This window comes from Amia ocellicauda, chromosome 4, assembly GCF_036373705.1.
Source record: "Amia ocellicauda isolate fAmiCal2 chromosome 4, fAmiCal2.hap1, whole genome shotgun sequence".
Lineage (NCBI taxonomy): Eukaryota > Metazoa > Chordata > Actinopteri > Amiiformes > Amiidae > Amia > Amia ocellicauda.
Window position 1 is genome coordinate 34,675,805 of NC_089853.1, and position 14,018 is coordinate 34,689,822.

A 14,018-nucleotide genomic window follows, 5' to 3' on the forward strand; every position below is an offset into this window, starting at 1 on the left:
TTATTTTGGTGATTTGTAAAATATTAACACACAGGATAAACCGACATATAGTCATAAAATATAGGCTATTATTATTATTATTATTATTATTATTATTATTATTATTATTATTATTATTATTATTATTATTATTATTATTGGTAGTAGTAGTAGTATATAAAAGTTTAAGTCAGGGTAGAAAATAACTTAAGAACTTACCTCTCTCTCTCACACACATACACAAACACATATATAGTATTATATCAACCTGGCCAATAACTGTGCTTCAACCTGTGCAGTAAAAACTACAAAGACCACGACACTTGTTGTCACTTTTCGGCAATGGTCGCTCATTTTACGCGTTTACGGAAATACACCTAACATGCTACCTAATGACGTCGTGGGTTGGTATCTATTGGACGAATGACAGCTGAAAGGGGGTCAATATGTAATGTAAATAGTACCTGAAAAAGCCTGGTGAGTTTCGGTATACGTCAAATTAGGAAAGGCACGGATAATGCAGGTCCAGCAATGCTGCTAAAATAGCCAGTTTTATTTAATTTAATGATGTCCAGCTACTGAATTAGCTTGCGTTTGTGGAATCTGAAGTCGCGTCCAGAAAGGGCTGTAAAATGACCACTGTTAATCATTGATGAGTGTAGTTCAATTATTGTATAATTCAATATATTAACGTAACTGTTAGTGCCATTTCTGATCTGTTATTATTTACAGAAATAGATATCGCATGATCGCAACAGGGTTCAACACACGCCCAGTAAAGACATTACCGGGTTATTGTCTGCAATGCGAAATAAAACAGCATGTGTTCCATGGATAACAAAACACTTGTTTATTTGCATTTCGTGGAAATTGTTGACATGTTTGAACTAAGAAAGAGTAAGTACGTATTTTTACAAAACAACCTTAGGAGGGCAATAGTCTGAGAGAAGTGCAGACTCACTGTTTACATTGTGCTTTCCACAGAAAAGTTTCTCCACATTTTCCCAATGTAAATTGTAAAGGCAAGCATGGTGTGGAAAACAGAAACATTAAGGGGAACTGTACAAAATCCAATGGCTTGAATGTTAGTTGTCAGTATACATGACACATTGACTCAATATGATGGACTCAATTAATTCAATGTGACTTGACTAGTATTTTTTATTATTTTGTAGTTGCATGGCATTAGCTGCAGTGTGAGGGATGATGACCTAGCCACTGAAGAGGGGAAACCCGGGAGGTGAGGGGCCACTGGCTGCCATGGCCTCCAATTCACTCCATGAAACGATATGCATGGCCAAACAGGAGAAGCACAAGAACCTGTTCCTCAACTACAGGAACCTCAGCAAGTTCCCCGTGGAGCTGCTGATGGACGAGGGCCTGCAGTTCCTGGAGAGACTCTACATGAAGAGGAACTCCTTGACAGCCCTGGTAGGAGTGATGCCCACTTTACTGTACTGTACTGGCAGGGTCAACTTCTGTCCAATAAAGCACAACAACATACAATGATAACCTATTAATGTTGTATTACATTTTTGTCATCAATGTTAAAAAAAGGGAATTCCTAGATATATTTGGTAAGTGGTGACAGAAAAATGACAAGAAGATATCCTGGTCTGAAAGAAATCCTAACTAGGCCGATTACAGTAGTATTCCTTGATAACATATAGATACCCATATGAGGTTACATGAAAAATGTAATAGGGTCATGGTAAGGGTTCACCTGCAGAAAAAATGTAATGAACATATGATCCAAAGCATATTGAATCTCATGATATTGTGTTGTATTGTATCAACTCACCATAAATTAGGTGCCACAGAACACAGCTTTAATGGAATGTGATCTTCTGACTTGGTTTGAATTTGAAAGCTGTTTATAAAATCAATTCAAACATTGCCTCGGACTCAATATTAAAGCAAGGATCTGAGGACGACATTAAGTACAGTTAGATTTAGGACTGGAAATATGAAGCCGTGTATACGCAAAGAGTTCTGGGTGTCTGGAGCACAATACCTAGCTAGGTTGTTGAAGTCGATTTATAGGGATCTTTCAAGAAATTACTAGATTCTTTCATCAATAATCTGCAAGCAATTAGAGGTTTCAAATGGGCCCAATGTTCTCCTCATAACCTTTCCTTAGCAAATGTATGACCTTAATTATTTTTAATCTAACTTTCTAAGACAGATAACAAACATAAAAACTTGCTCTTTGTCTTTAAAATTGTGGATTATATTCGTCCATGTCAGTGCCAATTTAATTCCACATAGACAAATAAGGGTACAATAAAGATTACACAGAAGAGAAGGATGTTTAGCCAGTCTTGCTAATCTAGCTGCCAGTATCTAAATGAGCCAAGCATCTCTTTAAGCAGGGATGCAGAAGGCCTCTCTGGTTGTTTATTTGGATAATAAGTCAAATCAGTTGTCATTACCAGATATGAATCGCTAATTTAAAGGTACATCTAAAACCTGCAGGAATCTGGCCCTGTTTTATAGGCCCACAGTGATTCCCATTGCATTCACAACATGACCTAGCATTCCACACACCCATACTACGTGTGTGTACAAAAGGTCCTCCTGTTCTAAATGCCATCTCTCGTTCCTTGTCTCTGTATTGAGTTTAAACTGAAATGGTGTTTTTTACCAGACCGTTTTCTCTTCTCTAAAATGAAAATCTTGTATTAATTTCAGAACCTAACAGTGTGTATTCATTTCAAGGAATGTTTTTCTATTTGAGTGGACATATTATGCATAATGCTCTGACTGTAAATGTATTCACCAGATTACTTTTTTTCTGGCTGCAAGTACACCTTAGCACATTTTTCACCAGTGGAAAGAAAATAGTCATTTGTTTTCTATTTCCACATTTACACTGTCTTGCAAGATTAGGCTACTACTTTATTACTGTTATGATTCCTATCACAGCAGAGGTTTGGGGATCACCCTGTAAATGCTGATACATTCCAGTAAGTACTGGACAATGCTACCAGCACACACACACATAATAGTAATACAATTAAGGAATGCTTAAATGGTGTGTTTTGTATAATTGCCAAGCTGTATCTTAATAATGGACATTTAAAGTGCACTGTAATATACCCACTTTATATTGAAATATACTGAAAAGCTGTACTTCTTGAGACATAAATGTAACTGCTTGTACTTCAAAGTCCTGAGCTGCCCAGTCAAGTCAGAACATGACCTTCCATACTCAGTGGCCTATAACAATTCCAACTTCTCTATTTGTACATTATTTTTTATTTTATTGTTAAGCTGAAATGTGATGACCTGAGCACTGTATTGTAGATGGGATTGTCCCAGAGCACTGTTCAATTGCAGCAGGGCCTTCTTGATGAATGTCGATGATCTTACCAGCACCTAGCTCTATTGCCCTTATGACCCTAATCAGCAAGTGTTAGTTGTGACACTGTTGAGTCTATGAAGGCTGAATTCAGAAATGCTGTCTCAGCCACATTCTGCCCTGCCGAGCAGTGTTATACAGTATTTTCTAGTGCAGTGATTGACTCCATGTGTTTTTCCTTGCCTTAAAACCTGTCCTTTTGCATTATTTGGGTTGTGTGCAAATAGTCAAAACAAAGTGTGTGCAGAGAAATAATATAACTCTTTAAAACACACGTTTTTGTATCCATATTCTGTAAATTATGCTTATAGTAATGGAGAGAAGTCATAAGCAAGCTTCTTCAGAATTGCCGACAATTTTAATCAAACCTTCACCAGATTAAGCACTGAACACATTTGAAATAGTATTGTATTATTGGAAAAAAGCTATGTCAGTATGTTTTAGTTTTCTCTCTCTGTATCTAACTGCCAATCCAAGCTAAAATATGAAAAAGATCTTCTGACATCTTTAAACATTGAATTATCGCCTTAAACCACTTCTCACATGACTAATTGAGGGTATATGATTTCACTTGCTAGGATAATGACTGGCTTTCTCATCAGACAGGTTATAAGTGTTGAAAGAATATTGCATTATCATCCATAGAGTCACAGAGAGATCTATCAATTTTGTCTGGAGGTTTTATTGTCTTACGATTGGCCTTATCAAGCAATTATTAGAACAAACTATATAAGTAACCAGGCTTAAATGTTTAGCTGTGCTTGATTACACCTTTTAATATTTACAACAAATATTGAATTAATAGAACTGTAATACTTTAAAAAATAAATAAATAATAACTTTTATTTTTTGTACCAAAGCACGTATGGAGTACATGTCATTGTCTTTATCTGGCCATTGATAACAATTACATGTTTCCTCTTTTCTCCTCTGTATGTGTTTTACAGCCAGAAAATCTAGCCCAGAAGCTACCAAACCTTATTGAACTGTGAGTATTCAGTTTTCTTTTCAAGCAACATTTGAAATAAATATGGTGAGAACAGATCTGTAGAAACACCACTTTGCTGTCTGAAATTGAATGGGAAAAAGCATTTTCTGTTTACTTCCAGTGGATTAAATTGAAATGACTAAACCAGGATGGACGTAGTTTATAAGCATATGCGTGTGTTTTTTTTTCCCATTAAAATTGGCCTAATTAGCCTAATGAAGTAGTAAATCTACTATTACTTGTAATCCTTCTTCTAAAAACTAAAAGCATTTCCAAGTGGGGCTAGACTAATGTACAGTATTGGTAATTATTAAAGTAATACATAATTGTTAAAAATAAATGTCTTTTCATGTAGTTTAACACTTCATAAAGATCCACTCTATATGAAGGGGACCAGTGAAGGACAGTAGATGTGCTACAAGCAATTACGCTACTTATTGCTCCATTAAAGTTGCCTGATGTGCTGAATTTATTATATAGGATATAGTCCATTGGCCAGGAGTGTGCAAGTACACAGACCTCTATCTATTTATTCTCTAGTGAAAGCAGCGACGTTCTCAAATTGAGACATTCAATAAAAGCTTGCTTCAGTGAGGTGGAAATCTAGTTAGTGGGGATCACTATCTTTCATCATTTGGCAGCCTCCCAAGGTTAATATATTACTATAATATATTAATATATATATATATATATATATATATATATATATATATATATATATATATATATATATACACAGTGTCAGAGCTGTGGTGTCCAGGAAGGCTGTTTCACCAAAGTCAGTTCTATGGGCATAGACACAGGAGAATTCCCTTAATTTTCACTTCTCCAGTTTTTCCCAACCTGCTCAAACTCAAAGTACGCCTTTGGTTATTTTAGTTTTTCGCATGTGTGAAATTTCTAAAAATTCTGTGGCACACCTGCTGATGGCAATATGCCACGACACTGGTGGAAAAACATTGCCCCGATTACTCCAAAGTGCTGTGCCGTCAGATGCGCCACTGGAAAAGTACTAGGCAGGAGGCTGCAGCTTTGGGCCTGGAAAGATTCAAGATTTTTCTGGTTTAATTTCCAGAAAACTGTTGATTACATAATTGAACCAATGAATGATTTGTTATGATAAACATGACCTCTAGCAACTGATTAAAGTCACCTATAAAACCCGACAGATTGTGTCTCTTCAGGATTAGTGCTGCAGACTAGTGGTACTGGGGCACACATCCCATCATTGCAGCATAAAGTAAATTGTGATGGGAGTTTTTCTGCATATTCAGGAAAAAACAAACTATTTGTTATTATGAATTGACATTGTTTTGTGTTCTAACACATTACTATTTTAGATTATTCATTTGAGTAAAATAAACTGTAGTATCAGGGTCAAGTTTGAAAAGCCACACTGCAAGATGTTTCCCTCACTGGGTGGAATGCTAATTTTCAAGTTGAAATTTAATGATACAAAAGACCAACTTAGATTCAGAGTTAGTGTTATGCAGTGCCATATTTTCCTCAGAGTTCCTGAGTACTACACAAAAAAGAATGAAAAGAAATGTTGAATGTGGGTTTCCTGATGTATCTCTGTCCTTGTCATTGTTTTCCATTTTCTTAAATTCACCATATGCCTAAACCAAATAACCATATGCCATATAACCCAAAATGTACGGTTTACTGTGCTTTACCCAGTTCATACAAAACAGGTGTAGACGAGTAGCTTGATTAAGTGACGTAAATGCTGGAATCCACTGCAATCTAAGTGAATGCTCCACATTGTTTTTTTTTTGTTTTTTTTGGTGGTGGTGGTGGTTAATGCAACAATCTCCCCTGTGGATTGATATCCTTCATTTTAATAAAGTAGAATGGAATACCACTGTCTTTACGTTTTTTCACACAGTGGGCACATCATTTTGGAATGGAAACTATAATAACTAGCAAGGAGTAAGACCATGATGCTAAAGCACGGTTGACTTAATAATAGTTGACGTTGTGGGGAAATAGATACAATAGATTGTATCTATGTTATAAACCGACCTGTAAAGCTCAAAAATAGAGAAAGCTTATAGTGGAAGATTATCTTGTTCTGTACTCTTCTCCTGTAGGTATTTGTGCAGTGGAGCTTGAGATGTTGTTTGTGGACATGCATGGTGCCTGTGATCCATTAGGTGTCACTAGAGAATTACACACAGCATCTTTTTCCATTCTGTGACTTGTCTAGACTTGTTAAGCAGTCATAAAGTGCTACTGATGCTGTTTTGATAGATTCATTTACAGTAACAAGTTGTATATGGATTTGTAGCATAGGTCTAACACATTTTCCCCTTAGATTCCTGCGCATGAAATGGCTGTTTATTGAGACAGTGAGAGCTTTGTTTCTGGGCCTGTCACACCTCCTAGGGTATTAGCGTTTTCATTTCAGTAGCATGCAAGCAATCTGAGACAGATCATGCTGCATTTACTTTTGGGAAAATAAAAGTCCCACCCTAGCAACAGTTTGCTTTTATTTCACTGCCTCAAAATGCCGATTTATCTACCTTTTTAATGCCATGCATGTATTTTAGCATTTTCTCACCTCAAAGAGAAAAAACCCAAACCTTCCAATACAAGCGTGCCATTAGTCAATTCAGCAGAAAAATAAAATTAAGGTTTACTTTTTTCTCTCCTTTTTCTTTAAAGGTATCTGCGTTCAAACAACATTATCATTGTTCCAGAAGGTAATCACAGATATTATTAAACTGCATTTAATATATATTTGTTTTACGGTTCTGTGTAAATCTCCACTGGGTTATGTTGTAGCCCCAAAGGCAATCTGAGAAATGTATGGGAAGCTGAAGTATTTCTACCACAGCAGTATTCTGGTTCATGTAATGAATTCCTTGTAATTAGATGGGGGAAAAGGTGGAACTTGCTGCTGTCCTTGGCATACAGCAATGTTAGAAAACCTAGTTATGCCAGGGGCAACAACAGGAGAAACTTAACCTTTGATCCATTCTTAAACATTTTAATCAAAAGTTTGTTTAGAGAGAAAACAAAATGGATGTCAGGATTTGCTAGTTGTGTGGTTTGGGTAACCAGCTTCCCACGACTGTCAAGAAATAATAAAATGTTGAGGAATCCGTGGTACTACTGTAATGTCAGTTATTCCACTTTAATCAATTTAATTCAAATTGCAGCAGTGAGTGGCACAGCTGGAGTAGAGACCCCTAGGGGACTCGAGTCTCCCCTCTTATTTGTCACCATGAACAGCAGCTTCTCTGAAAAAATGTATTGACCAACCTAGCAGCACAGTTTAAAGCTGGTGAATGGCGGGCCCCTTGTCAGATAAGATTGTTCTAACGGGGGAGATTTCGATGTCTATCTGCAGGGTTACCTTTTCCTGTTTTAATCTTACAGCTGCAGTAGAATGCTCTGAATGTGTTGCTGCTGTGATCTCTGTGATATTGTAGTGCTAGAGGCACCGGAGCCCTGTAAGTAGCTCCAGAGTCAACAGAAACAGGGTCTATCTTTAAAGGAACAGTGTCTGTTATTATATGCGTGGAGATCTACTTATTGTATGCTGGGAATCTATATTTTTTGTAGAACAAGGAGATCTGCACCGTAGGAATCATATTCTACCTGAGCTATAGTATGAGGCCTGATATGTTAGCTGTACACTAAGTGGATACTATTGCAGTTTAATACATACAAGTCTGCTGTTACCTCAGAGATTAAGTGCTGGTGGACATCTATAGCTTAATTGTGGTGTATTGTTGAACTCTTTCACATACTGCTATACATTTATTACTAACATTCTGGACTCCACTCTCTGCAGTGTTTTGCCAGATTCACAGTTGAAAATGTTCATGGAGTTATAATATTTGCAAGGGTTCCATAATTAGTCTGAACATGTGCAGTATGAATTTGCCTACCTCTGATTGCAAATCATACTTATTGTGTGTTGTGATGTTCAAAGCCATCTCAAGGTTGTGTTTTTGTAGTGGCAGGGTCCTGTTTCTTCCTGCCTGGGACTGAGCTAGACTCAATCCATTGCCTTTTTAAAAACGGGAAGAAGTCTTTACCTGTGCCTTAGCACTTATCTTCTGTTACAAATTTTAGGCTTTTAAGCTTATCACTTTGGTAGCACAGGAGCTTTTTGACACAAATTATGTTATAGGCTTAATATTTTGGAGAACTGCCTGCCAATCTGTTATTCTTTTACAAAACGAGGATACTCCTTTATGTTAATGATATCTGGTCATGCGCCCTTGATATGTTTTACTGTGTGTACTTCTTCTGCTTTATAGGCCCAAACAAAGATGACCTGTGTAGGATATATGGAATAAAACAAAGCAAGGGTTAGACTTATTAGTATGTTAATGTACAATGAAGCTCTGCTCTGTCTCTAGCTATTGGAAATCTGTCCAGGCTTCAGTCTCTGGACCTGAGTGACAACGCCTTGCAGATCATCTGCCCTGAGATTGGGCGCCTGCGGTACCTCCGTCATCTACGACTGGCGAACAATCAGCTGAGGTTCCTCCCCCCAGGTACATCACACTCTCACTGCAATCCAATGACTTGCATAAAGAGTGTCCATCTGCTGTTGATCCATCTTTTTCTTTTGAACTTCCTCTTCCTCCTCCTCCTCCTCCTCCTCCTCCTCCTTTGTTTTCTTCTTCACCTTCCTTAGCTTCATCTTTATCTTTCTTTTTCTGTGTTCTCTCCTCATCCTTCTACTCCTTCCTTTCCTTCAGCTTCCTCTTGTTAATCTTTTGCTGCTACATCTCCTTTCTTCTCCTTCTTTGTTCTCATCTTCTATTCATATTATTTATTTTGACTCCAGTCCTTTTCTATTTCTCCTCCTGGTTTTCCACTGTACTGAAATATTGAAATTAGCTGTGCTGTGCCTTATGAAAAGATAGAGGAACTAAAGATTCAATGACTATCCATCCATCATCTTTTACAAGCACTAAAAAACCCGCAAACATAAACAAACAAAAAAGAAATACTGTGTCTCGGTAACCATTAAAATACTTTTTTTTTTTTTCCAAAGGAAGCTATCCATGTAGTCTATTTAAGGCATCCAGGCTCTGTGTACCCAAGACATTTTTAAACCCGGTGTAGCGCTCACCTTGTTTGCAGGCCTGCTGAAGGTAGCTTATTATAGCTCTTGAGGGTGGCTGCTTCCTATTGACTCTGGCAGTACATACAAAAGCTGTTTATTTGTTTGTTTGTCTCTCTGGTTTTGGCAGCGAGTGCAGGACCCAGTTTGGCCTGGGTCCCTGTCATGCTTCTATTTTTAAGCCTGAGTGGCTCTTAATGATCTTGGCTAGGCTGGCTCGGGCCCTCTGTTAATGAATCTTGAGCAGCTCCTTCTTCTCCTTTGGCAGCCTCCTGCCTTGCTTTCTGGTTTCCTAATTTAGTAACGGGGAATAAAAATATGCACTAACGAATCAGGTTTGGTATGTCAGGCAGGCGTCCAGGGAGTGCAGTGTTGTTTTTGCAGCAGGCACCCCAGGGAGAACACACACACACACACACACACACACACACACACACACACACACACACACACTCTCTCTCTCTCTCACACACACACACACACACACACACACACAAACTACAGTGTGGGCTTCATACATCTGTGATCATTTCAGTGTTTTTCACACCAATGTATCTTTATCCGATCTGTTAAAATATGAAGAGGATTTTTTATTTTTTTTGCAAAGTTTTAACTGAATTGCAGCCCTGGCAAAAATTCTGTTCGCACTGAACTTGTTGGCATCCATTTATCTCTTCACTAAAAAGTACTTTTCCCTCAGCTCACACTAGGTAGGTATTCCATGGGTTATGAGATTAGTGTTTAGAAATCTTTTACATGATATGATGTGCATTTTGTGGTGGTGGATTAGGACTGGGATTTAACCCCTTGCAGGAAGCCTCTGAACTCTCTCTGCCTGAAGTGAGATTTTTTGGCGCCATGATTCCTGTTGTATCGCAGGGCGGAATCTACTGACGGCACTGTGCGGAGAATAAACAAACCAGAGGCCCCCCATCAGCGTGAGCTAATAAGACCCAGTGTGTGTTTCAGGATCTCTGGGAGTTTAAGGCGAACAGTGACAAAAGGTGGCTGGTTTGTGCAGGATCTTCTACACGGCTGAAGCCCCAAGCACCAACTTGCTGCCGATCAACCTGTTTCTAACCGCTGTCTTCGTTTTCTCTGTGGGCTTCAACAGAGATGTTTAGTCTCCTAGCCTGTGTCTGATAATTGCTCCCAGTTCTCACGAGTGAGGGGGGAGAGGTTCTGTGTGCGTGTGTGTTCCCTTTCGGAGTCAACAGCAGATGGTGGGTCATCAGTGAACTTTGAGAGATTGCATTCACTTCCTCATACTTGTCATTTTGTCTGTGACTTTGACTGTATTAACATATCTTCCAGATTGAAACCAAGCTACTGCTTTGTGTCATTGATTTAAGTTATGATGAATTGTGTTTTCTTGGTAGGGCAGAGCTAAAACCCAACACAGTGACCGTTCACATTCTCATAATTAAGATGTTGCCATATGGAGAGATTTTCACATGGCAGACCAAATAGGGTCTTCATTAATCTCATGGAAGGAAATGACCTAAATAGCAGAATTTCCCACAGAAGTTTTGCTTTACCTGAGTTGCAGGTGATTGTATTTTATTTACGAATCGGGTGGCTTCAGAAAGCCCCTACTTGCCTGTGGTTTTGTGTGAGAATACCACAGTCAGTGCTCTGAGCAAGGGTCTTCAAGTGCAGAGGAACTAACGTGTGAAATGCAAAGGAGCACAGGTCTATGTCAAAATAAACAGCATTATACATTTCACATTCATGGGTGCTCATTAGTCATATTTGAATAGGTCAAAAATCTACATACATTGTGATAGTTTGTAAACTCTTAAACTGCCTCAATCAAGTTCAAGTCCCAGAAGTTTCCAATTAAATGTATGATTTTAATCTGTGTGAAGATGTATTTTAGCAAACTGCATGACCCGTGCCATTTATGAAAGAAAAAAAAAATTATATACTGAATTACTCAGGCAATTTTTTTATTTTTATTTTAGAACAGAAGAAAGTATAAAATGGCTCATTTTGATTCCATTGCTAATCAGACCCACAATTTCATCCCGCCATTTCTTGAAGAACCTACAACAGTGGTGGGCAACCTGAGGTAGTGATTGGGCTGCAAAGGTTGAAATCGCACTAACCATGACCCCACGGATAAGCTTAAATACATTTAATACAGGCTGAGAATTTTATGGTGAGTCATAGAAGATGGTTAATTATTCTTATTTATTTCTTGGCAGACACACTTATTCAGAGTGACTTACAAAACATAAGAGCAATACAAAGTGCAAAAATTCCAATTTACATGCTTGTATAGGAAATATAGAGTAAACAATATAGGTCCTAGATAGTCAAAGCTATTATCCATCTTTTTGGTTACATCTTCCTCTGTACCTTTTGATTTTGCTCTTCATTCTCCTTCTTCTCTATTATGTAACTTAAATACAAAGCGATTCTTGACAAAATTATGTGCAAATCACTAACAAAAGCATCAACAAAACGTTTTACAGGCCAAAATCAGAACCACAGATGGGCCGCAGGTTGCCCACCAATGACCCAGCACCACTGACCCAGCTCCAGCTACCATGTATCCCAGACTCCCTCAGCTCTCTGTGTGAAGACCATGGTTATTCCCACAGGTCCTGTTTGGTTTATTAGTTGTACTGGTCCTATGAATTGTCAGTAGCATTGAGGATTTGGAATAATTCAGTACAACTCCTTGCAATATCTGCTGTTCACGCTTAACACACTTATTTTGTATGACATATTTTTTGGGGGGGGCTCCCCATGTACTGTTACCATATGCGTTTCCAGATGCTCAAGTCCTCTTCTTTTACCCTCATCTCAATGCCGTAGAGGATTGTGAACTAATCCGATCACATGTGCACATCTGTAGCCTCGCCCGTCTGTACTTCAGCCTTGGAAATCAGTCGTCTTCATTGTGATTCCAGAACTATATCACAGACGCTCTTTATACCATCTTTGCATACATGCTTACATCACATATAAGCATATGTTATATTTAGATTGAAACATAAAGGAATGAATGGTTGCTAGGTTTGCAGTGGACAAGGAAAGTGTTTGTGAGGCACATCTAATTTTCATTTTGAAATCTTTTTATATTCCCCACATGCGACTGATGTGCTGTAGATTAAAGCCTCCTTCACGCCACCACATCTTCTCTTGATGTAACCAAGGGAGCCCGTTGCCTTTGGGTTTCTGCCAAGTGTGCAGTCCGCTTTCTGTGGACCAAGTGTTCTAATTGAACGATAAATTTGCCCTGGTTTGTTTTTTCAGAAACCTATAAAGTACAACATGCTTGTGGTGGAAAGCACTAGATGAGTGTAAGGCCTTGTTGATGTTGTCTGCGAATGAAGCAAATAGGTTCTTCCAACCCGTGCTGTTACTATCTTGTTTTTTTGCATTCTTAACCATAAAAACCAAAGAGCACATTGAGTAAACGGTCCTTTTTTGAAGCAGCAATGTAAATCAACACATGGCTTACACACGATATGTGTTCCAGTTTCTGTCAGGGTGAACTGCTTTCTATCTTGTTATTCTGTAGCTGGGGTTTTAATAAACTTTGGTTGTATTGTTGGGAAAAGGAAAAGAACAGAAAACATTCCTTGAACTTGTTAAACAACAACAGATTTGGTAATTTTTCTGCCCCTTTGTCATCTTTATATGTATTGAACTTTAATATGAGATAGAAAAGACCTTTAAAGTGTTTTCTGCCAGACTCATTTTATTCTGTCACCTCAGTGCCCACTTCCTGTGTAATACTGTCCATGGTGAGCTACACCCCCCCCTCATCCACCTCTCACCCCACTAAAGCTTGCGTTTATTGGCAGTTAAGTTTGAAGTTTGAACTAGCTATATTCTGTAGCTTCTTCAAACTTTTTGTTTCCAAAGACGGTTTTTGACTTGCAAAATATATTCTTGCTCAACTAACTTGTAGTGCATAATTCCTGCGTCCCACAATTTTTACTGAAGTGAAGATTGTAATATATATTTTGTTTTTAAGTATTGTAATATATAAAATCGTCATAGCTGGGATTTCAATCACTTGATTAGGAGCAACATTTCTTTGCTGTCAGACATCAGAGGTGAAGTAAAACTGGCAAACTATATGGGTACATTATGATATACAAATGAATACATATATTTGGCTTATGTCTATCATGCCTTGCAGACATATGCAAAGCACAGTAAACCGTGAATCTGTAATGTAGGTTTTGAAGTTACAAGTATCATCCCAGTGAAACATTCAACAGCAACACATTTATATTTGTGCAATTCAGCTATCTCAATCATGATGCAACTTTCAAAACTTGGCATTGACTTTGGAAGCGTTTGTTTTCCTTGGATTCCCTTCATTGTCAGTTTGAGCGCTATACCTGTAGTTTACATTTTACAGTGCTGCACCAATTCATATACAGCGCCTTGAAAAGCCAAAACTCATTATGAACAATGCTGCGTGCATGGAAAGGGGGAAGTAAGTAACATGGCAACACAGCCTTTGCATTCATTAGGAGATGCTTCTAAATCTCTGGAATCTGGCATCTCCCACTTTTATCTCCTTGACAATGCTGTACCGAAGCACTGTGCTTTGTTTGTCTGTTTCTTATGATTAT

General features: G+C 38.1%; 1 protein-coding gene across 3 annotated transcripts in view; it reads left to right on the forward strand.

The window, feature by feature from the left end:
• Positions 1-368: 368 nt before the first annotated feature.
• Positions 369-14,018, forward strand: part of lrrc28 (leucine rich repeat containing 28) — a 40,243-nt gene continuing 26,593 nt past the window's right edge. For 2 of the 3 annotated variants that reach the window (XM_066701953.1, XM_066701955.1), the window contains exons 1-5: positions 369-456; positions 1,155-1,410; positions 4,288-4,328; positions 6,996-7,033; positions 8,705-8,842. In XM_066701953.1, the coding sequence (XP_066558050.1) occupies positions 1,240-1,410; positions 4,288-4,328; positions 6,996-7,033; positions 8,705-8,842 (388 nt within the window). In that variant the 5' untranslated portion in view covers positions 369-456; positions 1,155-1,239. Of the gene's footprint in view, positions 457-494; positions 877-1,154; positions 1,411-4,287; positions 4,329-6,995; positions 7,034-8,704; positions 8,843-14,018 lie in introns of those variants that run through there. The other variant, XM_066701954.1, reaches the window with a different exon arrangement.